Genomic DNA, 18,484 nt, shown 5'->3' on the forward strand with positions numbered 1-18,484 from the left:
CATGCTTTGAAAAACAAAATTGCTGGGCAGCACACAGCCCTGGAATGCTGCTAAAAACAAAGAAAGAAATTAAAAAGTGGCTAACGCGTGTTCAGGTTGTTTACTAAGCTCCAAAAGAAATGACAGAGTCAAAGGTAAAAAGACAAAAAAGTGACAGTCTTCCTCCTGCTGTGACTGACAGAGAAACTGTCACGGTCCTGGGTCTCCTGACCCAGCGTTTTTAGTTCTTTGTGATTTTTGTATTATTGTACTTGTGTGTGATTTATTCTATGGCTTCTAGTTTTGATCCCTTGCCCTTCATGTCTCTCTGTGTCCCCTCTGTTCTGTGTAATTGTGTGTCTTTGCATGTTTGAGTTTCTTGTTTTCTGTCACTCTGCATTGTGCATTATGTTCTCATGGTTGGTTTTTTGTTACTCTCTCTAGTCTAGTCTCTTGTGTTCCCAGCTGAGTATTTCCCTGTGTATTTTGGTTCTTAGACCTCTGCCTTATGGTTTATGTCTCTGTATTTCTTAGTTGCTGTCTCCACTGTGTCAAGTTCGCGTCTCTGTGTGATACTTCCTGTTTTACTTTGATGGTCCGTGTCTCATGTGAATGCGTCCTGCTTTGCTTGTCTCGTCAGTCCTGATTTCTCCCAGCTGTGCCCTCCTTCTGTGTCTCATTCCCCTCGTTACTTCCCAGTGTATTTAAACCCTGTGTTTCTCTGAGTCAGTGTCGCGTCGTCCCTCATGCTGTGTGGATCTCCCTGTGTGTCTCTCTGTGAGTTTTCCAAGTTCCCAGTTTAGATTAGTTTGTATGTTTTTTCCCTGCCAGCAAATAAAGCTGAGTTTTGAGTTCACCTCCCTGAGTCTGTGAGTCCTGCACTTTGGGTCCAACTCCTGCCTGCCGCACAGCGATTCATGACAGAACGACGCGACCACAAAAAGGATCCAGCGGACTCAATGAGGAGGCGCCGCTTGGCTTTTGATGGGACCCGGTTGGTTCTTGGGGGTCCTCCGTGTAGCCGGTCATCTTCGTTTGCCACTAACCCGTCTACTCACTTTTCTGTTTCCTCTCCACTGTTGACGCCTGCGACCCGGACCCGAGGAAAGCACCCGAGGCGGCACCGCGAGGAATACTATGAGCCTGCGAGCAACCAGCTCACGCCAGCACAGGCATTTTATAAAATGCTGGGGATTATCATTGTTCCCCCCAGTGCACCCAACATTTCCACACCGCAGCAGGAGCAACTGCAGCCGAGTTTTCCCACATCACCTTCAGCCAGCCCTTCTCCCTCTTCAACAGGGAAGCGGCAGACACCCCGCCAGCATTCACAGCCCCAGCGAGGGCCTGGATTTCTTCCTGTACAGTCGGCTAGGGTGAGTGGTGGAGCTACTCTTTTGGCTCCTGCAGAAATAAAAACTGTTAATTCCGGGCCGGCTTGTTGTGTAAGCGGCACCGGAAATGAAAGAACTGCTTATTTTAAGGACAATTATTCTGGCCCATTGAGCCATTCAAACTGTGTCACTCCTGTTCCTTTCGAGCCTATCCATGAAACTAGGAAGATTGGTGTCTCTGTGCTCAATAACTCCAAGGATCCAAAGACTGTTTTAGACTCAGATGGTTGTGAGCTACAAACTGAAATGAAGGGTCCTGAGGGTTCGGTTAAAAATGAACTGTGTGTTCCCCAGCCCTCAGCTCAGTTAGCCGCCCGGCCTAAAGCCCAGTCGCCGCCTCCACCACCACCATCACTACACCCAGCCATTCAGGCTGCTACTCAGTCAGACATTCAACCCATAGCCCTGCCGTTAATACACTCTGTAGCTGAGCCACTAGCTGCCCGACCCGCAGCCACTTCAGCCACTCCTCCACCCGTTACACCTCCACTACAACCGTCACTGCAGTCTCTAGTGCAGTCTCCAGTGTCCCCAGTGCAGCATCCCTTAGCACAGTCATCCACTCAATCACCAGCTCCACTTTCCCCTCAACTATCACTACCACCTCTAGCTCAGTCTCCTGTGCACTCACCTCTGGTTCATTCTCCTGTGAAGTCATCAACTCCACTGCCTACTCCACTCTCACCACCTCCGTTACAACAGACATCAGTTCAGTCCCCTGTGCCAGTGCAGACGCCCTCAGTTCAGTCTCCCGTGCAGTTATCTACTTCACCACCATCAGTAGCTCAGCTCCCACTCTCATCCGCATCTCCAGTAGCTCAGCTCGCACCTGAACCATTGGCCCAGTCCCCGATAGCAATACGGTCTTCTGTTCGGCTTAACATTCAGCCAGGGGTCCCAAACCTCTCTGGCTCTACATCAGCTCCTGCTGGAAGCTCGGATGAGCTCATCCAGGACTCCGCGGCTCCCACGCCGCCATCTACCTCGTCCGCTGGGGGTTCCAGTGAGCCCGGCCAGCACCTCCTCGTCTCCGCTGGAGGGTCCGAGGGGCCCGTTCAGCCTCCTGTCTCCGCTGGAGGGTCCGAGGGGCCCGTTCAGCCTCCTGTCTCCGCTGGAGGGTCCGAGGGGCCCGTTCAGCCTCCTGTCTCCGCTGGAGGGTCCGAGGGGCCCGTTCAGCCTCCTGTCTCCGCTGGAGGGTCCGAGGGGCCCGTTCAGCCTCACGCCGCATCAGCTGGAGGGCCCGAGGAGCCTGTCCAGCCGCCACCTGCGACCGCCTCGTCGTCGCCTGGTCCGGCTGCATCTGCCTGTGCTTCTGCTACGCCTGGGCCAGCCTCTGCCTCTGCTTCTGCTACGCCTGGTCCGGTCTCAGCCTCTGCTTCTGGTCCAGCTTCGGCTTCAGCCTGTGCTCCGCCTGGTCCAGCCTCAGCCTCTGCAGCTCCGCCTGGTCCGGCCTCCGAGTCTTCGTCCTCGTCTGGTCCGGCCTCCGAGTCTTCGTCCTCGTCTGGTCCGGCCTCCGAGTCTTCGTCCTCGTCTGGTCCGGCCTCCGAGTCTTCGTCCTCGTCTGGTCCGGCCTCAGCCTGTGCTTCGCCTGGTCCTGCCTCGTCTGGTCCTGCCTCGTCTGGTCCTGTGCCCACCAGGCCATGGCCAGCACGCCTGAGACTGGAGGGCCGCCGCTGCCTTCCGCGCGGTCGGCCCCCTGAACTGCTCCGTTGTCTCCTTCGCCGCCGCCGTTGCCTTGCGCGCGGCCGGCCTCCTGAACTGTTTCCACGTCGCCGCCGTTGCCTTGTGCGCGGCCGGCCTCCTGAACTGTTTCCACGTCGCCGCCGTTGCCTTGCGCACGGCCGGCCTCCTGCACTGTTTCCGCGTCGCCGCCGTTGCCTTGCGCATGGTCGGCCCCCTGAACTGCTCTGTGTTTGGGTTGTTTTCTTGGGCTCCGGTGTTTGCTGTGCTCTTCTTTTGTTTTCTGTTCCGAGCCCTCCGTCCTGGGCCCCCGCCGCCCGCCCTGGGTTGTTTTCTGTTTGGTTTTGTTTTTCTGTGTTTGGGCTGTCTGGAGCCAGCCCTTGAGAGGGGGGGTGGTACTGTCACGGTCCTGGGTCTCCTGACCCAGCGTTTTTAGTTCTTTGTGATTTTTGTATCATTGTACTTGTGTGTGATTTATTCTATGGCTTCTAGTTTTGATCCCTTGCCCTTCATGTCTCTCTGTGTCCCCTCTGTTCTGTGTAATTGTGTGTCTTTGCATGTTTGAGTTTCTTGTTTTCTGTCACTCTGCATTGTGCATTATGTTCTCATGGTTGGTTTTTTGTTACTCTCTCTAGTCTAGTCTCTTGTGTTCCCAGCTGAGTATTTCCCTGTGTATTTTGGTTCTTAGACCTCTGCCTTATGGTTTATGTCTCTGTATTTCTTAGTTGCTGTCTCCACTGTGTCAAGTTCGCGTCTCTGTGTGATACTTCCTGTTTTACTTTGATGGTCCGTGTCTCATGTGAATGCGTCCTGCTTTGCTTGTCCCCTCGTTACTTCCCAGTGTATTTAAACCCTGTGTTTCTCTGAGTCAGTGTCGCGTCGTCCCTCATGCTGTGTGGATCTCCCTGTGTGTCTCTCTGTGAGTTTTCCAAGTTCCCAGTTTAGATTAGTTTGTATGTTTTTTTCCCTGCCAGCAAATAAAGCTGAGTTTTGAGTTCACCTCCCTGAGTCTGAGTCCTGCACTTTGGGTCCAACTCCTGCCTGCCGCACAGCGATTCATGACAGAAACAGCTCATGTGTGTTTAGTGAAATGTGTGTGATCATGAGACTAGTCATTGACATCGTCCAGACTGTAAAAGTATCACAGAAACACAGTCACCTTTGGCACTGCGTCACAAGCCAGCCATGGCTGATGACAGAATCACTGAACAAGTGGCAGCATGTTACTGTTACGACATGTTAATGCTTTGGACCACAAACTCAAAGCAACACGAGCTTCAGGAATCGTTCGATGTTCTGTGATTACTTTGCAGTTTTAGAGAGATTCAAATTCATTGTGTGTTTAGCTACAGGTTAACAGTCTTCACAGCTAAGTTTTGCTTCCACCAAAGAGAAAAGAAAAAATAATATTAGGGGCTTTCCTGAACATACTTAACACTAGTTGTTAGCCGTCTAAGACCAGAATGTCTCTTGCAAAGTGTACAGGTAAATTATTTTCACAATCAACTGCAACATATCTGTTAGTGAGGAGATTACCAGTATACTGGCATCTGGGTTTTCTGGCTCCCACATTCCTTAGTTCACACTTAACAACTTTGAACTTCTTGTGACTTTTTGTCATTTGAAATGTTTCATCAAATATTCCCTCAACACAAATGTTTTTGATCTCACTTGGATTATCAAGGATGAACGTGTCGGTATCTTTACAGCTGTTGTCAACATTGTAGATCTGTTTCCTTCTTATAACCGTATCACAATCCATTGCAGTCATCTTGGCGTTTATGTGCTGTCTTCTAAACTGGCCATAGCGGGTTTCTTCAAGCGTTGAACTCTCAGTGGCAATGAGCAGCAAACAGATAAACAGGATCCTCATTATTACCTGGTGAAGAAAAAACAGAAACAATATTCTGATTGAGAATTTTATCCAGAAAAAGCACAAATTATTGCAACAAATATGTAATAAATTTGAGTCTACATGCTAACTTGTGGTTCCTAAAGTAGAATGGGAAGTGATAGGTTTGTAGCATAAACCACAGTTTACTACACAGCAAAAATCAAGACACAAATAGGCAAAGTTCTTTGTGTTACTCATGCATGAGAGAGACCTGCCTGGAGCCAAGTGTCTCTCTGAAGAGGAGTGAACGCACCCCCCTCTTCATGCTACACAGAGTTGTTACAGACCTCCTAGGATGAGACATTCTTTCAATCTACAAATGAATATATACTTCTAAGCATATATAAATATATATTTCTAAGCATAAATGACAATCCAACAATACAAATCTAACAGGAAGCAGAGGCTTCAACTATCACCCAGCCCTCTCCTGTTGAGCCTGCTCCTATTCTGGCTTCAAGCCCAGCAAGAAGCGTCGGATCAGCTGCTGAATGATTGCTTAGTTACTTTGCTTTTGTCTTTGGGTGCTCAGGGACTTCTCATACACTCCTTCCCCTTCATTCATATTCTACTGTTACATACACTATGTTGCCAAAAGATTCTGTTCCTCTGCTTTCACACACACATATAAACTTGAATTACATCCTATTTTTAATCCATATGATGTCGACCTCCCTGTAAATGCTTTCCACAGCGTTTAGGAGTGTATGGGGAATTTATGAGGTCAGCCACTGATCTCACACATTAACTTGCAGTCTCTGCTCTATTTATGAGCAGTTCTTTCAGGTTGAGATCAGGACTCTGTGCAGGCCAAACTCGCTCATCCATGTCTTTATGGATCTTGTTTTGTGCACTGGTGTGCAGTGACGTTGGAACAGGAAGGGGCCATCCCCAAACTGTTCCCACAGACTATGGAGCATGAACGTATCATAAGTGTTTTGGTGTGTAGAAGCATTAAGAGTATCTTTTACTGGAACTAAGGGGCCGAGTCTTAAATTGCTGTTGAATCTAAATGTCTTATAGTGAGACACATTAGAATTTTGATTTTGTCTTTTCACAAACTGATCGCCAGCCAGAAATCTTTACATCACACAATGAAACAATTTGCAAGAACTTAAACGTCGACTCGGACATGAAATCATCATAAATGTAAACGCTGGAAGCTTTCCTCACATCTCCTCGTGTATTGTGGCTTGGTCTGTAATAACAAATCTGCACTGCACATCTGAAAACGAATAAAACTCAACTCAAGAACCTCACGACCTTTGCTGCACTAAAAGGCATCCAGCATGAGATTACCTTATTTTTGCTTCACTGATGAGTGAATGAGTGGTTGTTGGTTGGTTGGTTGGTTGGTTGGTTAACCTGCAGCGGTTCAGGCACAAGTGGGTCGTGTGGAGCAGCAGGTGAAAGGCTCTGAAGCTGGCGAAAGATTACAATAAATCAAATACATGACTGAATAGGCAACATCTGATAGTCAGTGTGAATGAAAATGAAAGATTATCTAACATAAAGACTGGTCTCAAACTGTACATGCATGTAGCTTATGCAGGATTTGTGTGCTCACAGAACCCAGATAATGTCAGCATGTTTTTAAGCCCGTGTCTGGATTGTAAAAGTAGGTAAAGTGTGGCAGGAGCGAGGGTTGTTATACTTCCTTGGAGGTGTAGAACATGAGCCTGTTGAGAATTAAATATTTTTATTGTACAAACAAAACATTCTTACCAAATGAGGAGCGAAGACTCGAGATGAGCAGAGTGTAGCTGAGACACGCTGTTACGTTCAAGTCAGTCAAACTGGAACAAAGAACACTTGGTTCTTGTCACTTTCATTTTTATACATTTCAGCAGCACCGCCTTATGTAATCATTTAAATTATCACCTACATCACCAGTGCACCAGTTCTAAGAAAATGTACCACTTCTCTGTTTGTGTTTCAGAAACTTAATGCAACATGACCACAGCATCACGCAAATGTAGTTTGTCACTCATAGCTGGCTTTTCTACTGTTTTACGAAAAAAAAAGTTTTCTTGCATATTTGCAGGCCAAACAATCAGGTTGAACGATCAGGCTTGACGCCTCCATTTCTACCTGTTCGTGTTTCCAAAGTAGAATCACTGTGGCGATCGCTTTAAAGGCTGGCTTTCATTGTTACATTGTGTTCATACCTAAATACTAAGAGAAAGTTCATATGTGTGTCCTCATTAGGACCGGGATTTGTGTTGGTGTGTGGGACTGTTTCCTAAGGTTTATACTGTTACTGGTTATAATGTGACAATGTGTTTCAGCTATTTTACAGAGTAACACAAAAGTAGAATAAAATAGAATAATCCTTTAATTGTCCCACAAGGGGAAATTTGGTTGTAACAGCAGCCAAAAAGACACATATACAAACAAACAGTACACAGGACACAGAACAGAAACATACACAATTTTTCTTACATATTTACATTAAGGACAATGGTTACTATAAACAGAGAGAACTGTACAGTTATTAAATTAAATAAAAATAATTACAGGTAAGAGGCAAACCAGGTTGTAGTGCGAATTGGTTAATTAACTAACTTATTGCAGTTACAGCATTGATGTAAACATCTATGTTTGTTGGGAGCAGTTCTGATTGTACAGTCTGACAGCTGCAGGGAGGAAGGACCTGCGGAAACGCTCCTTCATGCATCTAGGATGCAGCAGTCTCTCACTGAAGGAGCTCTGCAGTTCAGCAACATCTACATGCATGGGGTGGGAGACTCTGTCCATCAGAGATGTTATTTTGGCCAGAGTCCTTCTGTCTCCCACCACCTGCACTGGGTCCAGGGTGCATCCCAGAACAGAGCTGGCCTTCCTGATGAGTTTATCCAACCTCTTCCTCTCAGCTGCCGATAAACTGCTGCTCCAACATACCACACTGTAAAAAATGACAGATGTAATGTGTAAATAATGCATTGCAATACTTTTAAGAACACTGTTCTGTGTAATGCATTACTTTTTTGACTAGGTTCATGTTTCCCCAGTATTGAACTCTATAAGAACGGGCGATGCCTCCAACATTGACCCACAGCATGCAATTCATCTGCATGAATGTAATGCCTTTAATATGCTGCTTAGAGATGGTTGTAGATCTCAACGTGGAGCCAGTTACAACCCAATAAGAATCAATAAGAGAATCATATTGATAAGTGATATTGAGAATGCCATCCCTACCTGCTTGTGTGTCACCCTACTTGCTCATAGGGGTTCATATAATTGTTGGGTCTTCTGTTGTCCTTGTATTACTGTAGGGTTTTATCGTACAATATAAAGCACATTTGTGATTTGGTTCTATAAAAATAAAGTTTAATTAAAAATAATATTTTTTCCGCTGTGCCTTGGCTCAGCCGGTTTCTCTTTTTGGTAATAACCTCTCCATCTCTGGAGAAAAACCCTTTCACGTGGTACTAAGAAGGCAGGGGTTTAAGGGTATCCCACAGAAAGCCTGTAAAGATTTGGATAGATGCACCTCTGCTTAGATTATATAGATTAGGTGTTGTTGTACCCCAGTTGCTTGGCACACACACAAAAAGAGGTGAAAAAGGTGAATCTCCAACATGAGCAGAAGAATTTTGCAGGGATCCAATAGCACATACAGTGGTCCCTCACTGTTTCGCTGATTTTTTCTTTTTTGTTGCATTTTTTATTTATTTTTTTAAGTGCATTGTATTCTGCGTCCTGACTGGCTGTAGAAAATTAGACCATTGTCAATCAATCTCGTGTTGTGTCTCCTGTACAGTACAGAATGCGTTCAGCTGGTCAAATTTACATAAAGCTTCGATCGCTAGCAGTGTGACTCTGACGTGCTGTACTGTATGTTTGTAAGTTTTCTCCCCAACAAACACAACAATGTCGACAAAACATCGTCACCGGCGGGTGCCTTTGGTTTCCTTCTATAACACTGGACTTGTTTTTCTACAAGACTTCGAGAGTGTTCAAACAAGAGAGAAAAGTGTGAAAATGTTCATGCCTGCCTGGGAAAAGTGTATAAAGTGTGTAGTGAGGGGTTTTACAGCCTTAAAACATCTATAATAATTGTAAAAAATAAAGTTGGCTACTTCATGGATTTCATCTATCAGTGACTCCTGCGATAAACCAGGGACCACTGTATATGGTCATTAATCACACCAGCACTCAAACCACTTTCTGAAACAGCAAGACTCTAATAATTTTCTTATCAGAGACATTACTCACTCTTAAATAAGCAAGCCTTGATACGTGCTTCATAAAAAACGTACTGGATTTCTCCACAAATGTTCAGTATGTCCCATCATTATTTATTTTCCTGTGTGCAGATCCCGTGGAGAAAACAATGTTGTGGTGAGCTGTTCAGGATTAATTCTAAAGTGTGTGAAGTGTGAAGTGGTTTGGATCTGTCAATGCCCTGTGGAATATCGCTCGCTATCATAATGAACAATAAGCTCATTTTTAACTTTGTTTCTTGAAAGGATATATTTTGCAAACTCTTGAGTCATGAGTTCTGTAGCTGCGTCTTTGGCTCAGTGAATTTGAATATCTTACTTTCACAGCTGTCTGTTGCTTATCTCTGCTCAGATATAGCGTTCTCATTTCTGGTTTTTTAATCAGTATAAAATGGTTTGTAAGGAACTTACAAAGCAGTTTCACCACTGAGCACCATATATGGTTAGTCTTTCTTTTACAGGCATTTATCAGAAATGCATCATCACTACCAGTATGAAGACAATGACTGCAGCGCTATTTGATCAGAATATGTTGTCTTTATATTGCTTGTTTTATGCTAGCATCTTCTTGCAATTGGGGCCTTCATTTGTTTCTCTATTTGGCTCCAGGAAGGAAACTATAAAATACTACAAGGTCAAATATCAACCATGGCTTTCGCTCTAGCATCCACATCACATAGACTATCTAGTCTTTTTATGCGGTACATGATCCCAGTTGTAGCAGAGTAACAAGCACATTACACATTTTAAGATTACTTTGATGCTTTTTTTTCTGATTTTGAAGTTTTCTCAGGTGTATGTTCAGGACAATTACTGGAAGCCACATTTCCTTACCCTTACCTCTAATGAATCTCTGTAGCCAATAAAGGCCCAAATACAGCTGCCCTCAGTTCTTATAACATACCAAAAGTTTGTCATGGCCTGAGGCATCTCATAGTAACGTGAAAGGTATCTTTCCGCATCCTTATGAGATGCTCCAGATTCCCATTTGAAAACAACCGAACGCTGCTCGCAGCAGTAACACACACTTGGAGCAGAGGCTCCTAACATTAACTCTATCCATAACTTTAACCTTAACCCTATCAGGTAGTGTTTTTCAAAGCGATTCATGATTAGAACAAAAAGCACATTTACATGTATAGATTCATTCCAAACGGCTCTCATGCCTCCAAACGCATACTGATGACTTGTCACATAGCATCGTTACCTGTTGGGATGAGAACGTGTTGTTTCCAAAGCACCATAAATTGGGGTGTCTGTAGCTCAGGTAGGAAACCTACTAATCAGAAAGTTACTGGTTCAATCCCCCTCTGCTCCAGCCTGCATGCCAAATATCCTTGGGCAAGATGCAAACCCCAAGTTGCTCTCCGATGCATCCATCGGGAGGATGAATGCGTATTAATGTTAGATAGAAAGCACTTACAGAGAAAAAAAAGAAGTGATTGGGTGAATGAGGCAAGTTGTAGAGAGTAGAAAGGTTTTATATAAGAACCAGTTCATTTTTATATTTCAGATTTACTTTCAGTTTTCTACTTTTTACATGTAAGATTGATGTACATGTATCACACCTAACTCGGTGACAGCAAATTTGAACAACTGTAATCATTTTTTTCCGGCATCTGAAATATTAGTTTAGTTTGGGGTTGTTGTTTTTTTTGTTTCCTTTTGGCTCCTGATATTAGTCAACTACTATTTGTCAATGTTGAATAATGATAAATGAATTATCTACAGTTGCCTCAAAGCGGTGTATAATGCAATTTCACCAGCTGAGACCGCATCCTTTTTTTAGGTTTGATAGCATTTTTAGTAGATAATGGCAGATGGCTTGAGCATGAATTTAAGCTGCAGTTTGGGGAAGGTCACAGAGGGGACAGCCAGCGACTCCTAAGCTGTGCAGATCCCTGAGTGCTAATGAGAAGTAAACGAATTGGAAAAAGGAGGGAGTGCGGGGCTCAAAAGCAAGAACATACAGCTTGTAGTGCTGAGTGAAAACAAATATGTTCAAATTATACATTTTCACAATTTATTATCAAATGGTCAGAATTTCAAAGTAGTTTTACATGACGCCATGGACCTCCATCTCTCTGGCTCAAAGACAAAGGCCAAGAGCAAGAAAAAAACAAGAGGATGCAATGACAGAAGAAGCTGTGTCAACACACAGCTTCGATGGAAATGATGATGCAGCTTCAATAAGTGGTGCAAAAGTTAACATGAACGGTGCTCTGAGCTGAAACTGCTTTGCAGCTCCCAAAAAAGTTGATTCTGAAAACGTTACATCCAGATGAAGAGAATCAAAGTTTTCGTTACATGGATGATTGAGCAGCGTTTGATTAAATGAACAATAACTGCTCTTATTTGAATAAAGGAAAAAAATGAGTACAACATAATATCTGAACAGAGATATATCGGACCATGAAAGAACTTTCTGCAGCCATTAACAAACACCAGAATAAACACCCCGAGGCTGCTTTTATTGTTGCTGGCGACTTCAACCACACCAACTTAAAGACAGTCCTCCCCAGATTCCACCAACATGTCTCCTGCCACACCAGAGGAGACAAGACTTTAGACCATGTGTATTCCAACCTGGCTGGAGCCGTTTCTGGTCACCACCCAGAAACGGATCACCATGTACCCCAACCAGAAGCCTTGGATGAACCGGGATGTTCGTCTCCTCCTGAAGGCCCGCAACACCGCCTTTAGGTCAGGATATGCACACGCCTACAGCACAGCCAGGGCTAATCTAAAGAAGGGCATCAAAAAAGCCAAACACCATTATAAAAAGAAGGTAGAAGAACACTTCTCCAACTCCAACCCCCGACGCATGTGGCAAGGACTCCAGACCATTACAGACTACAGGACCACCAAACCCTCCCCCGCATCCTCTGATGTCTCCTTCCTCAACGAGCTCAACAACTTTTATGCTCGTTTTGAGCGAGGGAACCCCACAACCACAACCAAAGCAGACATGACGCCAGACCACCAACCTCTGACTCTCTCCCCCACCGATGTAGGAGCGGTGCTGAGCAGGATCAATGTCCACAAGGCTGCAGGTCCCGATGGCATCCCCGGGCGTGTTCTCAGAGCGTGTTCTGGGGAGCTTGCAGGAGTGCTCACAGACATATTCAATCTGTCCTTGGCCCACGCTGTGGTACCGGCCTGCTTCAAATCCACCTCCATCGTCCCGATACCCAAAAACTCCAACCCATCTTGCCTCAATGACTACCGCCCAGTAGCACTCACCCCCATCATCACTAAGTGCTTAGAGCAGCTGGTCCTAGCACACTTCAAATCCTGTCTCCCCCCCACCCTGGACCCCCACCAATTCGCATACCGCCAGAACAGGAGCACAGAGGATGCAGTCTCCATCGCACTGCACTCTGTCCTCTCACACCTGGACAACAACAACACCTACGCCAGAATGCTGTTTATAGACTTCAGTTCAGCATTCAATACAATCCACCCCTCACAACTCATCAAGAAACTGACAGACCTGGGCATCAGTTCCCTCATCTGCAAATGGTTACTGGACTTCCTGACCAACCGCCCCCAACATGTCCGGCTGGATAACCACTGCTCATCTACCATCACAATGAACACCGGTGTACCACAAGGCTGTGTGATGAGCCCTTTCCTCTACTCCCTCTTCACCCACGACTGCAGACCTGCTGATGGTTCCAACACCATCATTAAGTTTGCAGATGACACCACGGTGATTGGCCTCATCAGTGACAACGATGAGGCCGCCTACAGGGAGGAAGTGGATCGTCTGGCTGAGTGGTGCGACAGAAACAACCTGCTGCTTAACACCGAGAAGACCAAGGAGCTCATCGTGGACTACAGGAGGAATGCTGACCCACATCCACCCATCCACATTAAGGGGACGGCTGTGGAGCGTGTGAGCAGCTTCAAGTTCCTGGGAGTCCACATCTCCGAGGATCTCACCTGGACGACCAACTGCTCCAAGCTGGTCAAGAAGGCTCATCAGCGCCTCTTCTTCTTGAGGACTCTGAGGAAGAACCACCTGTCCTCAGACATCCTGGTGAACTTCTATCGCTGCACCATCGAGAGCATCCTGACCAACTGTATAACAGTCTGGTACGGGAACTGCTCTGCCTCGGACCGGAAGGCGTTGCAGAGGGTCGTGAAAACTGCCCAGCGCATCGCCGGAGCACCACTTCCTGCCATAAAAGACATCTACAGGAAGCGGTGTCTGAAAAGGGCTGGGAAAATCATCAAAGACCCCAGTCACCCATCACATGGACTCTTCACCCTCCTGCCCTCTGGGAGGCGCTACAGGAGCCTCCGGACTAAGACCACCAGGTACCGGAACAGCTTCTTCCCCACAGCTGTCAGACTCCTGAACTCTGCCTCCTGACATCTGACCCACGTTAACATATGGACTGAACATACACACACCCACAATGGACAACTGTACCCTCAAACACACAATAATAACATGGACTGAACCACCACTCACAACCACTAGCACTTTATATAGCCTCTGTAGAAACTATCTACACCCTCACTTATCTTAACTGCACTACTGTATAGCTCTGTGTAAATAATCATTCTGTACATTCGATAATCTTTAACCCTACAACTGTTTACAACTTGCATAGTTCACATTTCTGTATAGCTGTATATCTCAGATTTCTGTAAAGTTATTTATTTCATATTCTGTATAGTTTTTCATATTTATATCCTGTTCATAGCCTGTACATAGCTTGTACTCACTACAGCCTGTACATACTTATAGTTATAGAATATTCACAACATACTTCATACCGTGTACATTATAACATACCATAATAGACCCATTTCTGTAATATACTTACATATCTATACTATTGCTAATATATATTGTAATATATCTATATCACTAAAGCACTTCTGGATGGATGCAAACTGCATTTCGTTGCCCTGTACCTGTGCGTGTGCAATGACAATAAAGTTGAATTCTATTCTATTCTATTCTATTCTATTCTATTCTATATAACATCTGCTAAATTAACATTCACTGAGCCAGCCACTTGTTTGCATGAGATCTGAGACACTGGAAGCAGCAAAACAGCTTGTAACATGTTGTTATGTTTGATTCAGGTGGACTAAAGAGTCTAATATGGGTAAACTATTAATGATATCAATAAATGAAAGACTGCAGTCCACTTTAGCTAACTAAAGATCCAGAGGAGGCAGAGCATTAACAAGAACACTGTCAGTGTCTGTGTGTCATGGTTCTGGGTCTTTGTCCCAGTGTTTTGTGTTGGTGGACTTTTGAATGTTGCTTCATCATTATTGTTGTGTTCTTATACTGACTGAAGTTTCCTAGTTTACTTTTCCTGCATTCGTGAATTTTCTGATTATTGTTTTTTCTGTGTCTCCTGTGGATGTCAGTCTTGTTGTCACGTAATGTCTGTCATAGAGTTCGTCTCTGTGTTCTGTCCTCGGCGTCCCCTTAGTGTCCCCAGCCCGTCTTGTGTCTCCCTCTCTTTGTGTCTTAGTGCTGTCTCTGGGTTTTTGTCTCCTTTACCTGTTTCCAGTGTCCCTCTCTTTGTGTGTTGTCCTTGTCTCCTCAGTCCGTCGTGTGTTCCCATGTTTGTTTATTTCCATCCTAGTGTCAAGCTCATGTGTCCTTATCTCAGTCTGTGTTCGTGCTACTTCTTGTCTTATTTTGATAATCCTAGTCTGTGTTCCCATGTTTGTCCACTCCCGGATCACCCCTCAGTGTATATACTGTATCTGTTTTCCTCTGTCCTTTGTCAGAGTGTCTGTTCACCTACCCCCTGTGTCTCCATATTCCCAGTGTTCAAGGTTTCCGAGTGTTTTCCCAGTTTAGGTTTTCATGGTTGGTTCTGTTTGCTACTCAGCCAGAATAAACAGCTCGCTCTTTTTAAAAGTAGGCTCCAGAATGGATGATGGCATGTTCGCATGTCTTTATGCAACACTGAGTGTGCTGAACTAAAGGTAGGCCTAGTTTCATTTTCATGGTCATTATTATCAAGACAATGATTACGCCTTATTCTGATTATTTCTCCCTTTTGGAGGTGTAACGTTTACATGAGGGGTGTAGGAACATTTCCCCCTAAATATGTTTAGATACATTTTTGTTGAAGTCACAGTTTTTGTCGTATTGATGATGCAGCTAGAATAAGTGCTTTTAAATAAAAGAATAACCATTCAAAGTGCTCAGTGGTGAAACTGTAACTCTTTCAGAGTTTGACAGCTGGACAAGTGATGCCGTATTTAAAGAAACATGAGATGAGTGCAGCATATTATCTGAACAGAGACCATTCAATGAGCAAGAATAAACACTGAAAGAGAAACACTTCACTGTTGATTATCATATGAAGTCTAATGAAAGCTGTTAATCTGTTAATATCCTGTTAATCTGCAAATACAGAACATGCGACTTTAAAGCATCCAGCAAAGTGATAACTGTCCTCTGCCCACTAAGTAGTGACTCTACAAAAGATTATTTTCAATATCATCTTTATATTATATTTAGTTATTCTCCAGCGCAACAATGTAAGGAGCTCTGTGATTGGTTAGGAAAGGACAGACTGGCCAACTCGATTTTTCTTCACTGCACATTGATCCATAGCTTTGCTCTGTAAAGGCTAACAAAGTGCTTTTGCTTTACAAAGACATTCAGCGTCGGTATTCACTCTTTTAAAATGCCACTGAACACTGGAGTGAAATGGAGCCCTGATCCTCAGAGTTTTATTGTTGCTAACATTTCTTATAGATAGCACAGATAGTGCCCCACTGCAGTAATCACTCATGTCTAGATATTCCTGTCAAAAAGGAGTTTTTCCTCCCCACTGTAACATGGCAAACATAGCAAACGGATAATCCAGCTGAAGCTTCAGACAGCCGTCAGACAGTGAAACACTGCCATCTGCTGGACTCCAATAACAAAGACGCTGCTTTGACGGGTGAGGGAGTTTCAACAAGTCTGCAACGACTCAAGCATCAAACTACAGAACTATTATAGCGGACATGGTGCTCTAATGACTGCTTCATTAACGCAGGTCAGAAAGGATCAAACATATCAATAAATTATAAAACACAAAACGTCTCTTATTGCCCAGGGCTCAGGAAGTGAGTGTGTTCCTTATAGCCTATTAAACCTTAGCAGGTTATTTTGATGTGTTACAGATGAAACAGCTATCCAGTAACATTCAGCTACAAAAATGCTTTTTTATAATTACTTTTTTACAGCTTCGTATTGTAAGATGGTGACAGATGTACCCTTAGGCCCCCTCCTTGATTCAGAGAGGGTCTTTCCCTTTTCACGTAAATGGCCTCCTTGACTCCGCCCTCAAACCAGCGTTCATTGCAGTTATTGTTGACAATCACATTGTATCGTGTAACCATCCAGCTCACATATTCAATGTAAATGATTTGTTGAACTCAAGACATGATGAATGTTCCTGCATTAAAACACATCCAGCCTAGTGTTCTCACTCTCCCTAAATGGATCTGTTACATTAGTGATATGTGGGAGTTGTGTTTCAGTCTTTTCCACATGAGGACATTTACATTTAGTTTTTGCTTTACTGATGAGTGGCTGGTTAACCTGCAGTGGTTGAAGTATGTGTCGGTCGTCTGGAAGAGTAGGTGTAGAAGACGTCTTTAATGAATGTAATGCTCTGAAGGTGTCAGCGATTACTGTGAATTCATTATAAAAGTGGATTTCAGTGAATAAAGACAGGCCCTCATGGTGAAGCTCAGGAGTCCATAAAGTGTAACAGGAGAGCTGTGTCATACTTTCAGAGATTTTACATGAGCCAGTCTTTCAAAAAATACATAAATAAATAATTCATTCATTCATCCACAGGAAACACAATGCTCATATCTGAAAGTAAACTCTGATATATATCCCCGACTAGCGTTACTACTAAATAAAGGCTAAATAAATGACTAAATATATAAAGACACTCTCCAGAAGAAGAAGTTAAAGGGATTTTATTTATTGTACAAGCAATATCTTCATAAGAATTACAAATTCTGCAGACATATTACCTTCTTACTGAACCTGAATAACTCACACACAGACGTGTCTGCTGCTTATCTTTGTTCAAACATGATGTTTTATCTTCTCTTCAAAACACATTACTCATCTTTCTGGCATCGTGTTACATGAAAACACCTGCATTCTACCTGTGTCATTGTACCACAAAGACAATGATTGCAACACTGTGCTTGCAAAATAGAAGAAATAAGACGACCAGCAAATACATCAAAGATGGTAAAAGTGATTCCATCTTTGTGTCTCCTCCCATTGTTTCCCCAGTCTGTCTAGTTCCCATATTCCCAGGACACCGCTGGACAACAAGTGGGTATTCCAAGACTGAGAGACAGCCAGAGTTGGCAAAAGATCAGACATTCTTAAGTAGAAGTAAAAATACTATTGTTCCAGTGAAAGTTAAAGTACTGATTCAACTTCATTACTCAGCTAAAGCAAAAAAGTACAGGCTCGAAGCGCTTACAGAGAAAAGCATACAACAGAATGCTGATGGCGGCAGTAACACACACTTGGAGGAGAGGCTCCAGCCGTCCATTCCAGCCCTATCCCTAACATTAACTCTAACCATAACTTTAACCTTAACCCTATCAGGTCTTGTTTTACAAAGCGATTCATGATCAGAATAAAAAACACATTTACACATACCGATGATTTGTCACATAGCATCGTTACCTGTTGGGATGAGAACGTGTTGTTTCCAGAACACCACAAATTGGGGTGTCTGTAGCTCAGGTAGAGCAGGAAACCTACTAATCAGAAAGTTGCTGGTTCAATCCCCGCCTGCTCCAGCCTGCATGCCAAATATCCTTGGGCAAGATGCTAACCCCAAGTTGCTCTCCGATGCATCCATCGGGAGGATGAATGCGTATTAATGTTAGATAGAAAGCACTTACAGAGAAAAAGCATAGAAAAAAGTGAGTGCATGAATGAGGCAAGTTGTAGAGAGTAGAAAGGTTTTATACAAGAACCAGTTCATTTACCGTTATATTTTAGTTTCATTTTCAGTTCTGCACTTTTTACATGTAATATTGATTCTTTAGATTGACTACATGTATTAGACCTAACTTGCTGACAGCAAATTTAAACGACCGTAATAATATATTTTCAGCGTCTGAAATATTTATTTAGTTTGTTTTTTGTTTTCTTTTTGGCTCCTGATATTAGTCAACTACTATTTGTCAATGTTGAACTAATAATGAATCTAAGAACAGCTATTTGTCACGGTTGGCCAGCGTCAACCGTGGGGATGTGAGGAAGGAGGAGCCAGGCACGGAGC

At 44.0% G+C, this 18,484-nt stretch overlaps 1 protein-coding gene across 1 annotated transcript in view; it reads right to left on the bottom strand.

Moving 5' to 3' along the window:
* The window catches only part of rnasel4 (ribonuclease like 4), a 68,134-nt gene extending 61,390 nt beyond the window's left edge, over positions 1-6,744 (bottom strand). The window contains exons 1-3 of the mRNA XM_085264586.1: positions 6,673-6,744; positions 6,247-6,369; positions 4,725-4,932 (exon numbers count right to left, since the gene is read on the bottom strand). Of these exons, the coding sequence (XP_085120712.1) occupies positions 4,725-4,926 (202 nt within the window). The 5' untranslated portion in view covers positions 4,927-4,932; positions 6,247-6,369; positions 6,673-6,744. The remainder of the gene's footprint in view (positions 1-4,724; positions 4,933-6,246; positions 6,370-6,672) is intronic.
* Positions 6,745-18,484: the final 11,740 nt, after the last annotated feature.

Source organism: Mchenga conophoros, linkage group LG23, assembly GCF_057382185.1.
Source record: "Mchenga conophoros isolate Kocher_MC1m ecotype Shallow Benthic linkage group LG23, M_conophoros_male_GT1.1, whole genome shotgun sequence".
Taxonomy (NCBI): Eukaryota; Metazoa; Chordata; class Actinopteri; order Cichliformes; family Cichlidae; genus Mchenga; species Mchenga conophoros.